Source organism: Desmodus rotundus, chromosome 3 (assembly GCF_022682495.2).
Source record: "Desmodus rotundus isolate HL8 chromosome 3, HLdesRot8A.1, whole genome shotgun sequence".
Classification (NCBI taxonomy): domain Eukaryota; kingdom Metazoa; phylum Chordata; class Mammalia; order Chiroptera; family Phyllostomidae; genus Desmodus; species Desmodus rotundus.
In genome coordinates, this window is record NC_071389.1 from 152,890,888 (window position 1) to 152,911,626 (window position 20,739).

General features: G+C 44.5%; 1 protein-coding gene across 1 annotated transcript; it reads left to right on the top strand.

Moving 5' to 3' along the window:
• The first annotated feature begins 4,543 nt into the window (after positions 1–4,543).
• On the top strand, positions 4,544–17,601 carry CELA1 (chymotrypsin like elastase 1). The gene is made up of 8 exons (XM_024575762.4): positions 4,544–4,604; positions 5,244–5,326; positions 6,444–6,544; positions 7,475–7,600; positions 8,401–8,537; positions 9,714–9,859; positions 16,574–16,723; positions 17,462–17,601. The coding sequence occupies exons 1-8, from the start codon at positions 4,565–4,567 to the stop codon at positions 17,477–17,479; spliced, it is 801 nt and encodes a 266-aa protein (XP_024431530.2). The 5' UTR covers positions 4,544–4,564; the 3' UTR covers positions 17,480–17,601.
• Positions 17,602–20,739: the final 3,138 nt, after the last annotated feature.

Consider the following 20,739-nt stretch of genomic DNA (forward strand, 5'->3'; position numbering starts at 1 on the left):
GCATTGGTATAAAGATTAATATAATCCAGACTGATGGTATTCATTTTATTTCTTCTGATTTTAAAAGAAACTAAAACATTTTTGTGGGCCCCTATAAGTGTTGTGGGCTCTAGACACTGTGCCCACTGTGCCTACTGGGTACGCCAGCCCCGCACGACAGGGGCTCGGGGCCCAATTGGAAAGGCTCTGAATGTCACACCAATGAGTCAGCTAAACCATAGACAGCCAGAGTCCCTAACTCTAATCCTAGCCCTACTCTTACTAAACCTCCAATCATGAATCAGGCATTATTGGCCATTTATCCCAACATCCTTCATATAGTCTGTAACATCACCCAACAGCTCCCCAGCCCAATCTTATGATATACGCCCAGCCAAGCTGCCCAGAGGTGACTCCTCACTCCCGCCCCAAAGCAGCACTGCCTCTCTCAGGGGCAGTCAGCTAGGAGTGACTCACAGGAAGTGAGAGATGCAGCGGAAGAGAGAAAAGACCACATGACCTGCCTACAGAGTAGCCCGGGTTTGGGGGTGAGGAGAGGACTAAGGAAGGGAGGGAGTTAAGAAGAGGGAGAGAGGACTGACAGGTGGTGGAAAGGCTCAGGAAACCAGCTTCACGGCCTCTCTAGCCAATGTGGGCCTTGCCCTAACCTGACCCCTGCACTCGTCCTTAATATCCGCCCTTCGGACCATTCGCAGAGCTAACCTGAAACCTTGACACTTTGATGCTAACCCTGCACTGCTATCTCCTGGCTCTAGAGGCCTCTTACCTTCTTAGCACTAAATGACTCCTCCCATTTGGTGATGTATTTCCCACTGAAAAGTACTGGTGCCATTGCCAAAAATAGCTAACTGTCCCAGAATTTATTATTTACTTATTTTTAATTACAAAGTAATTCTGTAGAGAATACAGAAAAATACGAGTTTAAAAAGTGAAATTTATCTTCGCAATGCTGCCATACCTATCACTTCATTCTCTAGATGTGATGACTTCACAGCTTGGTATAAACACTTCCATGCTGTTCTTCACTGAATCTACAAATATACCTGTACACAATACCACATTGTTTGCGGCTTGATTTCCTTTTTAAAGGATTTTACTTATTTATTTTTAGAGAGAGGGAAGAGAGGAAAAGAAACATCGATGTGGGAGAGACACAGCAATTGGCTGCCTCTCATATACACCCCAGTGGGAACCTGGCCCCAGTGAGGACCACACAAGAGGCAGCCACACATAGACGTTTCTCTCCCTCTCTTTCTCTTTCCTTTCCCCTCTCTCTAAAAATAAATAAATAAAGTTGTTAAAAAATGAATGAATAGTACAGAAGTAATATTAAAAGATATCACTAAAAATACTTTAAAAAAAAATTCTCACTGACAAAAGCAAACACATAACAAAAGCAGTGGACCAGCCAGCACTAAAGCTAGTACAAAGGTTAAAAGGCAAAAGCTGGAATATCACATGTAATTGCAAAAGTAAATTAAGGAATACATGCAAACAAACACAAAAGAAGTTTAAAAAATGATGACAAAAATATAAACATGGAGGGCTTGAGTAAAAATGGCAGTGATTTTAGAATGTATTCAAACTTAAGTGACCATCATCTTAAAATATACTACTGTGAACATAGCTTGGTATATATATAAAAAGCACATGGCAACCACAAACAAAATAAAATCTACAAGAAATTTGTGAGAAATAAAGAGAAAGGAATCCAAACACGACACTACAGAAAGTCATCAATGTATAAGAAGATAAGAAAAGAATAGAGAGGAATTACAAAAACAATCAGAAAACAATGAATAAAGTGGCAGTAACTACATACCTATTGATAATTACTTTAAATGTACATGGATTATATGCTCCAGTCAAAAAAAGGATGGATAAAGAAGTGGTACATAGGTACAATGAAATACTACTTGACCATAAAAAGGAATGAAATCTTACCACTTGTGCCAACATGGATGGACCCAGAGGTAATTACGCCAAGTGAAATAAGTCACGCTGTGAAAGACAATATCCTATGACTTCACTTATATGTATAATCTAAAAAACAATAAATGAACAAATAAAACAAATAAACTCATAGATACAGAGAACAAACGAACGGTTGCCAGAAGGGACTGGACTTGGGGGGACTGGGTGGAAAAGGTGAAGGGATTAAGAAGTATAAATTGGCAGTTACAAAATAGTCACGAGATGCCAAGTACAGCACAGGGAACACGGTCATTAATATCGCAATGACTATGTGTGGTGTCAGGTGGGTGCGAGATTTATCTGGGGGAATCACTTTTGTTTTTAAAATCCTCACCCAAGGACGTGCTTATTGATTTTAGAGAGAAGGGAAGGTAGAGAGAAAGGGAGAGAAACTTCGATGAGAGAGAAACGTTGATCAGTTGCCTCTCCTACACACCCAGACAGGCAACCAAACCCACAACTTAGACACGCACTCTGACCGGGAATTGAACTCACACCCTTTCGGCTTACAGGGCAATGCTCCCACCAACTGAGCCACACCAGCCAGCGCTGGGGCATCACTTCTAAAGTTATCTAAATGTCTGACTACTACGCTGTACACCTGAAACTAATATAACATTGAATGTCAACTGTAATTTTAAAAAAAGACTTTTTTAATTTTAAACTTAAGTCAAAGCCACTATGCCTACCCCTAATAGTAAGAATACAAAAGAGTTTGCCCAGCGTGGGAGATGATGTGGAGCAGGTACATTAGGTACTGATTGTGAGGGTGTTAAATGCAGTCCTAAAAAGTTTGGTTTTTAAGTTAACACAGGTCGGACTTCTCTGGGCTAGGCCTCGGGGGGCAGAGATGGACGTGATATTGACCTTGCCTTTAAAAGTTCACTTCAGGGTACGTGATGTTAAGGAGCCCCTAACTTGCAGGGGTGTCCTACTTGCGGCCTGCGGGCCACATGCAGCCCAGGACGGCTGTGAATGCGGCCCAACACAAGATCGTAAATTTACTTAAAACATTATGAGATTTTTTTTGTGATTACGCGTTACAATGTATTTAACGTGTGGCCCAAGACAGCTCTTCTTCCAATGTGGCACAGAGACACCAAAAGGCTGGACACCCTGCTGAAAGCCTCCCCTTAAACTCCTCATCCTGGGACTAGAGCTGTCTCCTTACTCTCCAAAGGAGCAGGGATGTGGCAGGAGAATGACAAAAGAGGCCCTGGTTCCCAGCCCATCTCAACCTCCTCCCCAAGCTCTACCTTGTGTTAGAATGCCGGGGGTTGGACTGGAGAGGGAGCCCTCCGGGTTACCCAAGCATCATCGTGCAATTCTCCTAATAGCTCAAGGACCTGAACTCCTTCTAACAGCTTTTTCCAGGCCACCCCTGCACCTGCAGGCATGAAAACTTGAATTCTGGAGTTCTAGGGACCTGGTGACTTTGCTGCTTCCCTCTAGGCTTCCAAGCTTCCTGGCTTCCCTCTGCCTAAATCACCACTCCCCCCACAGTCATCTGCTCTGGGGCCTCCCAGCCCAAAGCCTGCTGCCTACCTCCAGGCACAATGCAGTTCCCTCTTCCCTCTTCTACCGACTTTGATGGGCAAAGCCTTTCATCTCCTGCAGGATGCGCCCTCTCCTCACCTCTGCTCTCCCTGCCCTCTACCGTCATAACCCTCAACTTATTTCCCTATCCTGACAGCTCCCTCCTCTCACCCTCCCCACATCCCTCTCTGGGAGGTCTCTTTTTGGCTCTCCATCTTGTCTCCCCGAACCTGTTTCTTAGTACCCTCTTCCACAGGAGTTCTCTCCATGGCACCTACTTTGCTGTTGTCTCCCTGCATTCACACCTGTGTCCGCGTGTGTATAGGCATATGTACGTGTCCCACCTCCCTCTTTGCGCAGGGAGATGTTGCTGCCTCTTCCATCCCCTTGCTAACCACTCTTCCGTCCTCCAGTCCCCCTTGCACCATACCCGCCCCCCCACAGTGCACAGGATGTCCCTGTGCTTGTGGTGCCACTGGAGACAGTGAGACAGCGACAGACTATGAGGGAAGCACCCTGAGAGAAAAGCCAGCCCTGATGCTCCGTCTTATTTCTGAAAAGAGTTTGTTGAAGCCCTGACTGGTGTGGCTCAGTTGGTTGGGCTTCATATTGCAAATCAAAAGGTTGCTGGTTCAATTCCCAGTCAGGGTGCATGCTTGGGTTATGGACCAGGTCCCCAGTTGGGGGCATATGAAAGGCAACCAATGGATGTTTCAACATCAAAGTTTCCTTCTCTCTCTCCCTCCCTTCCCCTCTCTCTAAAAATAAACAAATAAAATCTTTATTTAAAAAAGAGCTTGTTGGATGCTTTTTAACTGAAAGCAGGTGATTAATTCAGCCCTGACATTCTTCTGTCTTTGAACAACAGATAAATTAGTTTCCCTGAAAAGGAATCTTTTCATTTGTATTTCCATGGCACCTGTGATTTTCCCTGCCTTCCACCCACAGCCCTGCCAGCTGGCAGGAGGAAGGTCAGCAAAGCTGCTGGTAAGAGGAATATAAAGAGGGCTTGGTTCATGGTAAGTAAGGGGCAGTGGTCTACTCTACAGGCAACATGCTGAGCTTTCTGGTCTTCACCACCCTGGTCCTTTATGGTGAGTGGGTCCTGTGGCCAGAGTTCTAGGGAGGGGGATTTGAGCAGGAGCATCAGAAAGCTATCCCTAAGCCCAGGCTTGCTCTTCACTTCAGGGTGGGTGGGACACTCTGCCTGTGAGTCTAGCAAAAGTTTCACTCTCCTGGGGTCCATGATAGGAAATGTCGGGGCCACTCTCTATGCAGGCCCCGCTTGAAGCGGAGAGGAGACTCTTCCAGGGGCCTGGGCCTTCCTACCATCCCCATTGACAGGAAGAATCCTGAGCAGGTGCCTGGCTGGGATGGGCACTACTGTCCCTGCCCCTGGAGAATCCTGCCAAAACGCTGTTTGGGGAGGGGAGTCAGGGAAAGGGGGGCCCCTCAGGCCAAGGGATGACCCTGAGCAAGGCTAAGACCACAAGAAGCCTGGTGATTTGGAGTGAATCCTTCACAGCATGCCAGGGTTCCAGGGATGCCCAGGGACAGCAGAAGGCACTCAGACTCCCATGCTTTCAAAGGGGGCTCAGAGCACCCGCAGCTGGGCCTCTCCTTTGCTAGGGAGGGACTGTGAATTTGCTGACAAAGCACAGCTGCTACCCTCCGCCCGACCCGGGGCTGACCCCATGCTTAGTCATCACTCACTCTTCTTCTGCCCCACATAGGACACAGCATCCAGGATTTTCCAGACACCAACGCCCGGGTAGTTGGAGGGACTGAGGCCCAGAGGAATTCCTGGCCCTCTCAGGTGAGTGTTTCTTCGAAGCCCCAGACTTCCAATTAAGTAAGAGCTGCGCCAGACACTGATACGCAGTATGACATGCGTTTGTGTGTGTCCTACCCAGTCAACAGGAAGCTCTCCAGCTGCCTGGGTTCTGGATTTTAAAGATGCCTGGGACCAGGCTTAGCTGCTTTTTCTGACTGCAAAAGGCTTGAGGAACGGAATTTAAACGGCGACCACACTCATTCTCCCAGGCACACCCCTGAACACACATCACGCCGACATTCCCTGCAGTACCACAGGGCCACATCAACAAGACTGTGTGCCAGGCCCACGCTTCGGACCCCGTGTGCCCTGACGCACACACTCGCACCCTTCCACGCAGCGTGTGTCACACGTTTAAGTGCACTACTGCCCCCCAACGAGGGAATGTTGCTTATCTGGCTGTTTAAAGAGTTTCCAGTTTCATAATAGGACAGCTAAGCTCTGATTTAAGCAGTTCTAAATGTGTAAAACTGGCAAATTGAGAGGAATCACTGCAATTAGAATTAAATTCCTTTTACAAGAGTTAGAGCGCCGGTTGTCAGGAGTAGAGCTGCTGTGTAATGTGAGGTGCTGGAGGAAAAGACATGAACTGATAGACGTGACCATTCCAGTGGCATTTCTAAATATTCCCTGAAGTAGGGGGACAGGGTACACCTTGAAACCACTGGAGGGGAAGCTCCAAGACCTAAGCCTGTGAGTCTTAGTTAATGAAGCAAGTCCATAGCTACATTTCCTTCCCAAGAGGAAATGGAAGTGGAAGGACCTGGGTTTCTGCAGCCTAGAGTAGGGGGGCCAAATACCCTCTGTGTGCATGTCTTTACCTCCCCCCCCCCAAGGACACAGCAAATGTCACCAAACAATGGAGCGCTCTTTCCTGCCGACCCCAGCTCATCTAGCCCTTTCTCACCAGCACTCCAAGTAGCCACTACCAACCAAGTCAGAGCAATTGACAGGTCGAATGAAACCTATTTGCCATCTCTGGCCCAGAAAGCTGAGAATGTTTTGAGGGGTGGCAGGAATTTAAGGGGGTAACAGGTGGTTTGGGGCAAAGCCTTTTAGGAAATACCACTTACTCTTCCTTTCTTCCTTCCCTGTCTAGATTTCCCTGCAGTACCGGTCCGGAGGTAAATGGCACCACAACTGCGGGGGGACCCTCATCAGAAGGAACTGGGTGATGACAGCTGCTCACTGTGTGGACAAGTGAGAAAGCGCAGACCAGCTTTTCTGAGGCCCTGGGGCGGGGCGGGGGGGGGGGGCGGGCAGGAAGAGTCTGGCCCTCCTTGAGGCATGTGTGTCTTTGACCACTCAGGGCAAGACTCTAAGGGGCTGTTGGGGGGACTGTGGGAAGGGAGTAGAATATAATGAAAAATATGAATTTTGGCATCAGGAAAGTTCAGCTTCAAATCCCATTCCACCTTCTTCCAGTTGTGTGACCTTAGATGACCTATTTAGCTTCTCTAAGTCCTCATTCTCTTATCTCTAAAGTAGGTAATAACGCCTACTTTGTAGAGTTACTGTGAGGGTTCAGTAAGAGAATATTTAAGTGACTAGTCAATGCCTAGCTGGTAATATTTTTCAGAAGGAACAACGGTTCTCATTTAAGCACGTATCAGAATCACTTGGAAGGGCAAGATTGTTGGGCCCCATCCAGCAGTTTCTGATTTGGTAGGTCCAGGTGGAAGCCTGATCATCTGCGTTTCAGACAATTTCCAGATTATGCTGATGCTGCTGGTCCAGGGACCATGCTTTAAGAATGACTGGTCTGGAAGTTTATACTTTCCTCAAAATCCCTCTGTGGCCAAAAGCCAATATTTCATTTATGCTCACCACACCTCGCTCAGGTTGTGAGATATTCAGCTTATGGTATTTAGTTTAATAAATTGGGAATATGAAATTGATGGTAGTTTTTTGTCACTCTCACAAGTTAGTGTATTAGGAAATGAGGGAGCTTGTTACTTCCTCACCATCCAGGGCTTTTCATCCTCCCTCTGCCTGGGCCAGATAACACAGATTCCTGTCCTAAGGACGAGGAACCCTTATATCTATAAGCTGGCTTCCCAACTTCTCGCTAAGGGGGAAGAGAAGGCTTGAGCATCTTGGCTCACTCGGGGCTTCCTTCTCTCACTCCAGCCAAATGACGTTCTGTGTGGTGGTAGGAGACCACAGCCTGAGCCAGAACGATGGTACCGAGCAGTACGTGAGGGTGCAGAAGATCGTGGTGCATCCATACTGGAACAGAAATAACGTGGCTGCCGGGTAAGGGCAAGGCTGGGCTGGTCTTGGGCTGGGAGGTGGAGGGCTGACTAGCTAGCAACAGGGCTTTGGCTCCCTTTGCATTCATCCAGAAGGACTTTGAGGATTTAGATTTTGGAGAGCTTGAGACTTTCTGAAGGTTTTTGATATTTATTTGATCTAGCCTGGATGGCGTGAGTGGATCACCTGAAGCTCCTTCTCTGCAGAGTTTAATGTTTCCATTTTTATAGTTATTTATTATTCATTTTATGGAATAGACTCCATCAGCAAAAGTAAATTTCTTAAAATGAAACTTACATGAGAAAACTCCTTCCAGACTGAGCTGTACACTTTTGGAAAAGAAGTAGTTAAAATGGTGGTCAATTCTGTAGAATGTGGGGGGTTGGAATCGGTTCAAGTCATTGGGATATTTCTGCAGGGCTTTCAGAACCACACAGATTTTTACATCTTTCTTCCTGAGAACTCTTCCCTGCTACCATCTTCACACCACTCTGCTCCTCCCTGATTCCCCACTCATAACCGGAAGGTGTAATAAGCTCCGCTCCCCAGAGTTGCAGAAATCAGAGCTAGACTACGGCACCAAGACCTCACCAGTGGGTACTGCTGTTAAATATACAATGTCCTAACAATCCAAATGTATAATGCATTAAGTCTGAAACCTAGCAAGTCAGCCCCTTTCTTCGTCAAAATCGCTGGTTCCCAATTTTATGGGGAGACAAAGGCTGGGCGAGGGCCTGTCCCTGCGCTGACCTGAGGAATGGCCTGAACCCACCACGAGTGAGCAGCCTCTTCTCCTCCCACAGCTATGACATCGCCCTGCTGCGCCTGGCCCAGAGTGTCACCCTCAACAGCTACGTCCAGCTGGGTGTGCTGCCACAGGAAGGAACCATCCTGGCTGACAACAGTCCCTGCTACATCACAGGCTGGGGCAGGACCAGAAGTAAGTTACCTACATGGACACCACCCACGGGGTACAATTTTCTGTGGTCCTAGGTATTCATAGCCAGAGACCAGAAACCAAAGGAACCAGAGATAAAATAACTGGGATGTGAAATCAAAGTAAGACCAGGCCATGGAATCAAGTCAGAGATTCATAGACTCATAACTAAAACAACCAAAAAAACCACACAACTTACAGAGTGGTACCAGCCTTTCATTTTATACATGAGGAAACTGAGGCCCAAAGAAATTAAAGACCTTGTACAAGTACACGTGACTAGTTAGCTGGGGCCTGAACTCAGGTACCCTGGCTCCCACTTTGGTAGTCATTACCCCATCGTGCTACAGCCCAAGAGAGTCCCTGGGCTTTGGGTTGGAGTGAATGACCAGTGGCAGCTGAAGGGCTGGAGAAGTAAAGGCAGAGGAGGCCTCAGCCCATTTCTGGTCATCACGGAGGGTTTCTGGTAGGGAAAGTCGTCCAGATAACAGGGAAGGTGGGAGAGACTACGAGCAGAGACATGAGGCCCAACATGATAGTCTCTCAGCCACCAGGCAGCATTTGAGTTCCGGAAGAGAGCAAGGCCTCGCTATGAGCAGCCAGTCTACTGGGAAAGTCCGGAACTGAGAGACATACTTCTCATCCAGCTCTGCTCTCAGTTCATTTAATGTCACTGCAATTCAATTTCATGATCTTAATATGAAAGGGTTGTAAGGATCCAAAGAAATAATTCATGTGAAAAGGCTTTGGAAAGTTAGAGAGCCAGATAAAGAAAAGCTGCACCAAGTTCTTAAGAAATGGAAACGAAGGTGCACAGTCCCAGTTCTGCTTCATGTGGCTAACTGTGTAAGGAGAAAGCAGGACAGGCAGATAAGTTATCAACAAATAATTCTAGTTACTTAACTAAGGTATCCATGAGTTAAAAAAAAAAAAAAGCAGGAGTGGGATTGGTTGTTTAGAACCAGGGAACAATGATCAAGGATGACTCCCTGGAGGAAGGGCCCTATAGATTCTATATAAAGAGAGAGAAAAGGAGAATCTATGACATGCAATGGGCAAAGAGAAGGAGCTTGCCCTGAGTTCAGCATTCGTTAGAGTTTGGGAAGGTTTGCGAGGATGTGGAAGGTTTTTCCCTTGGACAGCATCTGGGGCTGATCTCCAATGCTGTGTCCTGTTCAGCCAATGGGCAGCTGGCCCAGACCCTGCAGCAGGCTTACCTGCCCTCCGTGGACTACGCCACCTGCTCCAGGACCTCCTACTGGGGCTCCATTGTGAAGAACACCATGGTGTGCGCTGGAGGAGATGGAGTTCGCTCTGGATGCCAGGTGAACACTTGTAGGAAGTGTCAGAAGTCCCACCCCAGGTCCTTCCCCTCTCTGCCTACTGTCCCCACCTTTTCCTCACCCCCCTGTTCCACCCCTACTCACACCCCATATGCAGACTCAACTTTCTGCTCTGGTTTCTGAATGAGAATGATTCTGTGCTAGTGACTCTATGCTCACAGGATCTCAAAGTTGAAAGGAACTTTAAAATGCATCTTGCCTAGTACCCCCACCTCAGAAACTTGTATTGGGCCCAGCATTTGTGTGGGTATACAAGTGTGTTCTTTAGAATTTGTTTGTGACCAAGATTTTTAATGGATACAGCAGGGCTGGGCCTGGAGTAATGCTTGTCGTTTTGTACAAGGTAGCTCCCCTCCCATCAATCCCAATTATTCTGGTAGCTCCTCTACTACCGCCTTTTTACCCCACTAGCATTTACAGCCATACAGGTGATTATAGTAGGGAAAAGTGGACAAAATGGTTTTATAATAGCTTATATATACAATAAATAGAATCTTATTTATTTATATAATAACTAGATCAATCAGCAATACACCAGCTTACAGATTTCTTAATGCAATTCAGCAAATGTTCTTGATTATCTATGCAATAAAATGTGCACTGTGCTAAGCACTAGGGATACAAAGATAAATCAAACTCAGTGGAGGAATGGGAACAGCAGACATACGATAGAACACTGTAATCCATATGGTTAAATGTTTTATTTTCTTTTTTTTAACTGTTGTTCAAGTACAGCTGTCTCCATTTCCCCACCACCACTCCCCCTCCACCCCAGCCATCCCCACTTCCCACCCTTGATCCTGCCCCGCTTTGGTTTTGTCCATGTGTCCTTTATACATGTTCCTGAAAACCCTCCCCCCTTTCTCCCCCATTATCCCCTCCCACCTCCCCTCTGGTTACTGTCAGTTTGTTCTTAATTTCAATGTCTCTGGTTATATTTTGCTTGCTTGTTTGTTGTGTTGATTAGGTTCCACTTATAGGTGAGATCATATGGTATTTGACAATATGGTTAAATGTGATAATAAGGATATGCATCAGGTGATATGGGCATACAAAAAATAGGTACTTACCTCTATCTGTTGGGGTCAGAAAAGACTTGCCTTCCCTGAGAAAGTGGAGTCTGTAGTGAGTTCTGCAGGTTAAACAGGAGACAGAGGGAAAGATATTCAGAGAGAGGGAACAGCATGGAGAAAGGCATGGCCCAAGAACCTAGGTAAGGCCATGGAGATCTGTAAGGTGTTCCCTATAACTTGCTGTAGCAGAGGTCGAAGCCCACAGCCTCCAAATCCAGCCTGTTGCCTGTTTTTGTTTGGCCCATGAGCTAGAATGGTTTTTGCATTTTTAAATGGTTGGGGGGAAAATAAAATAATAATATGTCATGACATATGAAAAATATAAAATTTCAATCTTTTATTGAAACATGGAAAATATTTTACTAGAGCACAGCCATAGTTGTTTGTTATGTGTTATTTATGGCTGCTTTCACAGAATTGAGTAAGTTGCGACAGAGACTGAATGGCCTGCAAAGCCTAAAGTATTTACTAATTGGCTTATGACAGAATATTTGCTGACCCTTTGGGTTAGAATGTAAAGTATTGCCATACTAGGGAATGTCAGCAGATGACGATGGGAGCAAATAGGAGCCACATGATTTAGGGCTTCAAATGTCATGCTGAGGACATGAACTTTATCACTCAGATACTCGGAAATTATTGAAGAGTTTTAAATAGGAGAACAGCATGATCAGATTTGTCTTTTAGAAGCACTCTCTGATGACAAGATAATCATGAAGAGGTCAAGACTGGCCAGGAGGCCAGTTAGGAGACTATTGTAATTGTCCAGGCAAGAAATGTGAGGGCCTGAATCCGGGCAGTGGAGAAGAGGAAAGGAGGAAGATATGGAATGAATTACAGGCATCTGGTTTTAGTGACTTGGGAGAGGGTTTTGCTCCCTCGAATGAGACGAGATTTGCCCTGACCAGTGTTGCTCATTTGGTTGGATGTTGTCCTTCAAAGTGAAAAGTCACTGATTCTATTCCTGGTCACTACGCATGCCTGGGTTACAGGTTTGGTCCCCTGTGGGGGCACGTACGTGAGGCAACCGATTGATGTCCTTTTCCCTCCTTTCCCTTCTCTCTAAAAATTAATAAAACCTTTTTAAAAATGAGACAAGATTGATAGGATTTTGGAGGAAAGGTGATGAGTTTGGTTCTAGATAAATTGAGTCTAAGATCCCTGTAGGTTATTCAGGTATACTTAATTAGATATAATTAGATATGAAGACAGTGGAACCTTGGAGGGGAGAGCTAGGCTAGAGATACCCTTAGTAGCAAATGAGATCCCCTTTGGTCCCCAGCCCATGGGGAAACTTCTAGAGAAGGAAAAGAGCAGTGAGTTAGAAGAACTGTGATAATATAAATACTTGAGTGTTTCAGGGAGATAGGTGACAGACAAAGAACCCATAAAGATCTAAGAGGGATTAGAGGCAAGAGAAAAATAAGGGTTTTATAAAACCTCAGAAAATACTGATAGCCAGGAGCCACAGTAGATAACCGAAAATACTGATATAAGCCAGGAGCCACAGTAGATAACCGAATGTGACTGCTTGGCAGTGGATGAATCACGGGCACTGTGGCAGCAACAGTTCCAGTGCAGCAGTGATGGCACAGGCTAAAGGGTAAGGAAGAAGTGGCAATAAAAAACAGCAAGGAAATGTAGACCACTCTTCCAAGAGTCTTGGATGAAAGAGAGGAACGGAAAAAGTCTGGTAGCTTTGAGAGGGATGACAAGTCAAGGAGGGGGTGGACCTTTTAAGAGGGAAGAATATTGAGTGTGTTTAACAGGCAGAGAGGAAAGGATCCCGTAGAGTCAAAGAGAGGAAATAAATGGATGGCACAAGATCCCGGAGGTGACAAAAAAGGGGGAACCGAGAGGACAGGTGGAGCTGGCTTTGAACAGGGAAAGGGATGCGCAATGGGCATAAACGTGAGAGAGTGTGCATGCCGAAAGGGGTGAAGGAGGTGAAATCTGGCAGATGTTCTGCATTATTGCTGCTGTTTACTAATGAGCTAAGAGTTGGACTGGCTGCTGAAAATCAAGAGGAAAAGGTTGTGTGGGTCTGGATTAACTAAAGTGAATGGGAGAAGGATTAGCCTCTGAAATATTACTGACTGGCTGAGGTTAAAGATCACGTAATAGCCATTCATTTTATTCAAAGACCCAGTTGTAGAGAATGGATTAATCCAGGACCAGGTTTTCCTGCATTACCGAGCAAAAGGACAGGCTTGCTGATCAAACGCAAGGTCCATGCTAGGTAGAAGAGGAAGAAAAGCCAGCAGGAAGCTGGGAGGCAGGCTGAAATAGCGGAAGCAAAAGATTAAATAAAGGTTTTTTGTGAGTACTTAGCACTATGGAAGTTGACCAAATCATCCTAGTTTTCCCAGAACTTCCCCAGTGTTAAAACTTAAGTGTCCTGTATCCTAGGAACCCAACATGCAAGGAGGGACAAAAAAAGGAACCAAGGCCTAAGGCACAGGCGGCAAACAACAAGGCCCAAGGCCGAAGCCTGCCCCCCACCTTGTTTTATCCGGCCTGGCACCTTGTTTCTACCTGGCAGCAGCACTGAGCTCTGGCTTAACTGTTAGGGAGTGGTTACATTTATACAGTCCTAAAATTACATTTGGCCCTTTAAAGGCACTCTTGAGCTGATGTGGCCCCAGTTGAAAATGAGTTTGACACCCCTGGCCTAAGGCAACCTCTTCCAAGTCCCCGCCAGCCAGCTTAATTTATAACTTCTTAAGGCTTAACCTTTTTGAGTTAATTCACTTCCCTCTGCTCTCTTCCAGGGTCTTTTTTTTTAGTAATAGAAATATCTGTTTTCTCTCCTTTTTTGTCCCTTTTATTTTATTTTACTGTATGTTTTGTCTTTCATGACACTGACATTTCTGAAAAGTCCAGTTGTCCATATCTGGTTTCAAAGAAAGGTAGCCAAGGGAGTCGTCCTGTCTCAGCGCTTAGAAGCTAAACAAAACTTAGATTAAGATGTTATCTTTAGCGGCTTACATCTTGTGACCTTTAGTCAAAACCCAGTTATTGTCTTCTGCTGCTTCAGGGGTCAACAGCCACCAAGATGAGAAACGAAAGCCAGGTCAGTGCTAGAGGCTGGGTGTCCAATCGAGGTGTGTCCTGGTTTGCTTTTCTTCTGAGGCCTTTCTCCGGGACTTCGGATGGTGACCTTCCTGCTGTGTCTTTATGTGGCCTTTTTTGTGTGCATGCTGGTGTTCTCTGCATGTTCAAATTTCTTCTCTTTCAGGGTCTTGAATTCTGAAAACCTAGAGTACTTCTCTTCTGGCTGCCACTCCAAACTGACAATTCCCCAAGACAACTGTGTCTCTGAGTGCCTTCCCACTGGAGCTTTCCGGTGTGTTCCTTTAGGTTTTCAGACTTCTGTGTCCCGGCCCCTTCCCTGAGAGTGAATTCATTGAACTGCACTTACCTCAACCCACGTACCCTACTGAGCTCTGGTCCATCTCTTCCTTCCGTCCTAAAACCCTCAGCCTTGCCCTCCATCTCTCCAGAGCCTTTGTTTCTTTTCAGGTTAATTGGCGTAGGATAATAGCATTACATAAAATTCAGTTACCGTCCCGTCTCCGGCCCAGAAATAGTCTAAATCTCTATTAGAATTTGAGTAGAAGATGTTTAAGCTTTTTTTTTTTCGTTTTGAGTACAATAATCTAAAGCAAACATCTTCTTTGCCTAAGCAATAGTTCAGGTGGGGTACAGCTAGCCCCTTTTAAAAATAAATCGCTAATTTGAACTTTTGGTCTCTTTCCCTAGTTTTTTTTTTTTAAGTTTTAATTTTTCATTGAAGCTATAGGTATTAAGTTGCTTAAGGTGGCAAATAAAACTATGAGGTTTAGTAAGGGAAAAGATTCCTTCTACCCCTTGAGCTCTTATTCCCTGGAAGAGACCACTTTTAACTCTTTTCAGCTGACCTTGGTTTCTACACCATACCTCTCTAAAATATATATGGTCATATTGCTGCTTAAATTTTCAGTTCAGGCATTATGAGAAATGCGGGTTTCTCTTCCTTTTACACATATATACTTGTCCCCTACACATGAACTTTTCCCATCACCACCTCAACCTCCAAAAATAATTTTTATTAGAGTAACATTTAATGTTTATTATGTTATATAAAATGGTACTCACAACCAAACCGTGTATTCTAGGATTACTTTTCATTTCTTGTATAGCTTTGTTTTCCCTACAAATTAACTGTCTTTTTTATTTGCATAATATATACTCAACTTATTGCTGATTCAACCCCACACTTTCCACTGATTAGTAAAGTGACCAATTTTATCTTCTCTTGTCCCTAGTGTTTTGTGTCTCAGTATGGATCTATTTGCATTGGTCACGACGGACACTTCCTAGGTTTTTTTCATTCTGGAAACTCTAGAGCTTTGTTCCCAAAAATGTCTATTTGTTGATGATTTCCTCCCCTCCACTTTTCATTTCTCTTTCTAGAATTTGTTATTCACATATTTACTTCCCAAACTGGTGCTCTTATTTTCTCTATATTTTGTTTGTTCTACTTTATCTTCCAACACTTTTAATATTTCATTCCTACTATCATAATTTCCAAAGGCTGTTTTTGTTTTCTAAATGTTTTGTTTAATAACATACTGTTCTTATATTATGGATGCAATATTAATCATAGTTTTATTTGTTTTCTTCTCCCTGTATAATCTTTGTTGCCTTCATTTTTTTTGTTTATTTCTTTGTCTCTTTCTTTTATCTTTGTATTATAGACTTTCTTCAAATGTTTGGTGATCTTTGACCACCTGCCCTTATTTCAGAGTGGGATGGTAAAAAGCGGACAGGCAGCTCTGACCCTTAGGTTGGGTTCAGCTACAGTGAACCACTTTGTCAAGTGATCTGGCGAGGCCATTTCACTGGGGGATTTCCAACGTCAGTATCTTTCGATCTTCCCTCTAGTGCTGGCCAGATTGTCCCAAGAAATATCTTCCAACTTTATATCTGGAGTTATAGAACTGGCATTCTGGGGACTGAGTAAGAAGAAGACTGTCAAGGTTATATTCTATAAACCCAGATTCCTCTGATTCTAAGCCTGAGTACTTAATCACTACCAAATACATCACTTTCTCTCCTCTTCACCCCAATTTAACATGTGTTGACTACCTCCCTTGTGTGTAAAGGCTAATTCTAATTAGACCCATTGGTCTAAATGTATGGGATAAAGAAATCATTAGAACACCCTACTTCTCCCATCCCAGATTCAATGTAAATCAATAAAAGCTATTGAGCTGTAGATGTTCAAAGTTCTATGTTAGCATTGTGGAAAAGAAAAGTATCAGCAAGACACAGCTCTTGTCTCAAGCTCTTAGATATGTGTGGGAGGTAGAAACAAATTGTGAAACCAAAATACAAAGTTCTGCATGTTCTGCATGACATAAATAATGCAAAAGAAAGGAAGAAGTACCGTGGTCATTTAGAAAAAAGAAGAGGTTCATCTTGATTGTGAGGATATGAAGCAAGTGGTGATTCGAACTGGAGGTTTAAAACTGTGCAGGTTTTCACAAACAGAGATGGGGGTGGGCAGGGCATAAGCAAAAGTAAAGGCCAAAAGATCAAAATACCTAGGATTTTAGGACTTTGCCTTTATTCCCTGCAGGGTGATTCTGGGGGCCCCCTGCACTGCTCGGTGAACGGCCAGTATGTCATCCACGGAGTGACCAGCTTTGTGTCCAGCCTGGGCTGTAATGTTGCCAGGAAACCCACAGTCTTCACCCGGGTCTCTGCTTACATCTCTTGGATGAATAATGTGAGTCCTCTCAAATAATGGTTGACATGGGGTCACCTGGAGACCTGTACACTAGCTGGGTTAAAGTTGGGCAGGGAAAGCCAGCATTTTCCTCATCGCATTTGTAAGTTTACTCCTTTCCCTTCCCTCCAGAGTGCACTTCCCCTCAATAATGCTGCCATCCTGAGTTCCCCTGCACGTGCTCACCAAGCAGGCCTCACCATGTTGTTTACTGTGTAGGGTAAGATAGTGGTAACAACACACCTGAACCAGGCGTATGTCACTGCTGTCCTAAGTTACAGCCGAAGGAAAAACAGCTTCCGAAGGCCTGCACGGCCCTGGGCAAGGGAAGAGGCACTAACATTCTCTCCCATGATGAGAATTTGCTCTACCCTTTGGAAAGAGGTTTTACTACTTTACACAATGTTTGAGGATTAGGTGAGACTCTACCTGCACTGACCTCGTGGGAGAGCCTCACAGTCATCCCACCTGTGCCCTCCAGCTTTTCACACTTTCTGGAGTCTTGTGACATGAACACTGACTCACAACCATTTCAAAGTCTGTCCTTGCCCCTACGTCCTGGGTATATGCCTGTAACATTGAATTGCCCTGACACAGACGAGACCTACTTCCTTCCCCACAACCTCTTAACTCCCCATAAACCCAGTACAAGGCCCCACTAAGCTAGGAACCCTGAGGCAAAAAGAAAAGAGATGGGCAGAAGTAACTGACTGTGGATATAAATGGCTTTTCCTTCAGATCATTGCCAGCAACTGAACATCCTCCTGAGTACAAAAGGCATCCCAAGATGATTCTTCAATTCACAGCAGAACTTGAGGCCATCAAGAAAAAAACATTCCAGGAGACTATCGAGCTAGATACAGAAAAGCAAATAAAACTTCATATACATTATCAACTTGTGTCTTTTTATTTGTAAGTAAGCTCTTTAGAAGAAATGCAGTTAGAGGACCCAAGTTGGATTGCACATTTCTGGGCTGATTCTTCCATTTGCTGCCACCTCTATCAGTTCACAAACTAAGCCAAGTAGGAATGGTTTTATATGATCTTTTTTGAATTGCCTCATATTCTGGGATCTACCTATCCATTAATCTGCCTGTCTGCCCTCCTCCTGTGCATATTTGCTATATTTAAAGGCACAGAGTACTTTTAAATGCTCCTGAGTTACAAAATGTGCTCTGATCTCCCAGCCACACTATGTGGCTCCTCCTTCTCTTGTTTCCCCCTTCAGTGCCTAGAACCAGTGCTCACTCCAAGGTTCTGGATGAGGGCAACTTCTTGGTAGGATACACTAGAGACAGGAATACAGGGTTAGGTGGTAGGTTAGGTGCCAGCAAAGAGAGTGGCAAATTAGAAAGGAGACTAGGAAGGAAAGATTTTTTTGAAAAGGAGAAAAGAAGATAATGAACAAAGAAAAGAATTAAGAGGAAGAGGCAGAACAAAAAGGGAGAGGAGACAATAATATGGGGCCTCATGTGAGCCACAGACATGGTTGCATCTGCAAGCACCAGAAGCATTTGGGAGGTCAAGGTAATGCTGGTGGCTTGCATCATCCCAGGATCAACTTTGATAACTATCACCCAGGTTACTTTGGGAAAGTCGGTATGAGGTATGACCACTTAAAGAGGAACCAGAGCTTCTGCCCACCTGTCAACCTTGATAAACTGTGGACCTTGGTCAGTGAGCAGACACAGGTAAATGCTGCCAAAAACAAGACTGGAGCTGCTCCCATCATCGATGTGGTGCAGTTGGGCCACTACAAAAGCAGCCTGTTATCACAATGGGCAAATTCTTCAGCACAAGGGCTGAGGAGAAGATTAAGGGTATTGGTGGTCCTGTGTCCTGGTAGCTTGAAGCCACACAGAGGCTTCAAGTACATGAAATGCTCACAAGTGTTTTGCAAAAAATATATATATATATATATATATATATATATTTATTTATTTATTTATTTATATATAGTCTGTCCAAAAAAAGTCCAGCCATTGTTAATATAACAACAACAGTTTGTGCAACATCAATGTAAACTGGCAGCCAAGGAGAGTGGACTGGGATGCACATGCGTGAACAATGATGACTTCACTGTACTAGTCAGTGGGGGTGGTAGACACCATTGAGTGAGCATGTGTACTGTGTGGCCCTCGCATTCAAAATGACTGAGGAATTAGAGCAATGAATTTGTATCAAATTTTTCATTAAGCTTGAACATTCCTCTGTGGAAACTATTCAGATGGTTCAGAAGGCCACAGCTATAGGCAACTGGTGATTGGCAGCTTCATCACGACAACGCACTCACTCATGCCTCACGTCTCGTGGGGAGTTTTTTAGCAAAATATCAAGTCACCCAGGTGACTCAGTCCCCCCCCCCCTACAACCTAGATTTGGCGCCCTGTGACTTCTGGCTTTTCCCCAAACTAAAATCACCTTTGAAAAGGAAAAGATCTCAGACCGTTAGTGAGATTCAGGAAAATACAACAGGGCAGCTAATGGCAACTGGGAGAACTGTGTGAGGTCCCAAGGTGCCTACTTTGAAGAGCCCTGAAGCGTCATTGTCCTGTGTACGATGTCTCTTGTATCTTGTATCTTCTTCAGTAAATGTCTCTATTTTTCATAGTACCTGGCTGGATACCTTCTGGACAGACCTTGTATATCCTCAAGTAGTATGAGTCAGCACTTCGATGCTGGGACAAAAATAGGCGACCTAATTCAGGGTTCTATAAACCACAGAGAACTGGGAAGCTGATAATTTGCCTCATCCTGGCCAGGGCTCAGTCTGTTAGTGTGGTCTACGATAGAGAGAAGAGGAAACTGAGAGGAGAAGCCTAAGAGGATGAGAAGCAACTTTCTTTTTTTTTTTTAAGTCAGTTTTAAATTTTTATTGGTTGATAAAAAGCTGCCACAATTTCTTCCCACCTCATGCTGCTATTCTTGAATTTAATTTGCAAAGGGAAGCAGAGAGCAAAAATTGTATTTAACAAAATTTAAACAAGGGGAAATGTTTATGGTTAGAAAATAAAACATCTCCCAGAGATTATTTTTCTTTGTACAATATATTTTAAAATATAGGTTTGTTTTCCATTTAGGAACTGTGAAAAACACCTATTTCAAATGTCTTTGGAAGGATGCTCCATTTTGCAACGTATGCTCTTCTGTGCAACAGATGTTGAGAGGTGTCCCATGTTCTCATTTCCCGTGTCCATGATGCCTGGCCAAGCCTTCCATTATGCAGCTTTCTGACATCTTGTCAAGAATGAGTAAAGGGGCAAGAATTCTTGCCCGATTCATTTCTACAATGCAGCCATTTAATACCATCTCATCCAAAATGATGTATACTCTATCCAAATTAAACATCCTCTCTAATTCACTCACACGGCTGAAGTACTACTGATCTAAAACTTCCACAAATTTATGGATAAATTCATAAAATGCCATCTCATTCTCAGTGTCATTAACTTCAACCACAATGAAGAGAGCTGCATACTGCCAATATACCAGCTTAAAATCCTTATATTCAATGAAAGAGTACTCTGTGGCTCAGGGTGGCATTGGTCCTGGCCACGATTCTTCCTAGAATCTTTCTCCTGCTTTCCCACAGAAGCTTGTTCCCCAAACCCCACTAGCTGCATGGTGTGGACTTTCTTGGGACGGCCGTTTTGAGAAGCAGCTTTCCCCAGCAGTCACTGAGGACCAGATGAGAAGGACCAGGGTAGTTAACATTGTAGCAGGAGAAACCAGCTAAGACAGGTCCTGGAGTCTGCAGGCTGCTCTGTCAGTAGAGGCCTCTAGAACAGTGTATACACTATCAGAAGGTGGGCTGGAACCAGGATGCCTATATTCCCAATCTCAGTTTCACAAACGAGGAATAGGAAACCTTGGGCAAGCCGCCAGCCAGTTCTGTAGCTCAATTACCCCATCCAGTTAACTTCTAGATGATTTGTGCTCTAATATTATATGACTTGGTGACCATCAGTTTCAGCTCCCAAGAGATTCGCACTGCAGAGAGTTTCTCAGGAGGCAGT

What these genes read in the sequence shown, in the direction of transcription:
- CELA1 (XM_024575762.4), top strand. Translation starts at nt 4,565, where the DNA reads ATGCTGAGCTTTCTGGTCTTCACCACCCTGGTCCTTTATG. An exon ending in GGAATTCCTGGCCCTCTCAG is followed by an intron (nt 5,327 to 6,443) that starts GTGAGTGTTTCT and finishes TTCCCTGTCTAG; the next exon opens with ATTTCCCTGCAGTACCGGTC. An exon ending in GCTGCTCACTGTGTGGACAA is followed by an intron (nt 6,545 to 7,474) that starts GTGAGAAAGCGC and finishes CTCTCACTCCAG; the next exon opens with CCAAATGACGTTCTGTGTGG.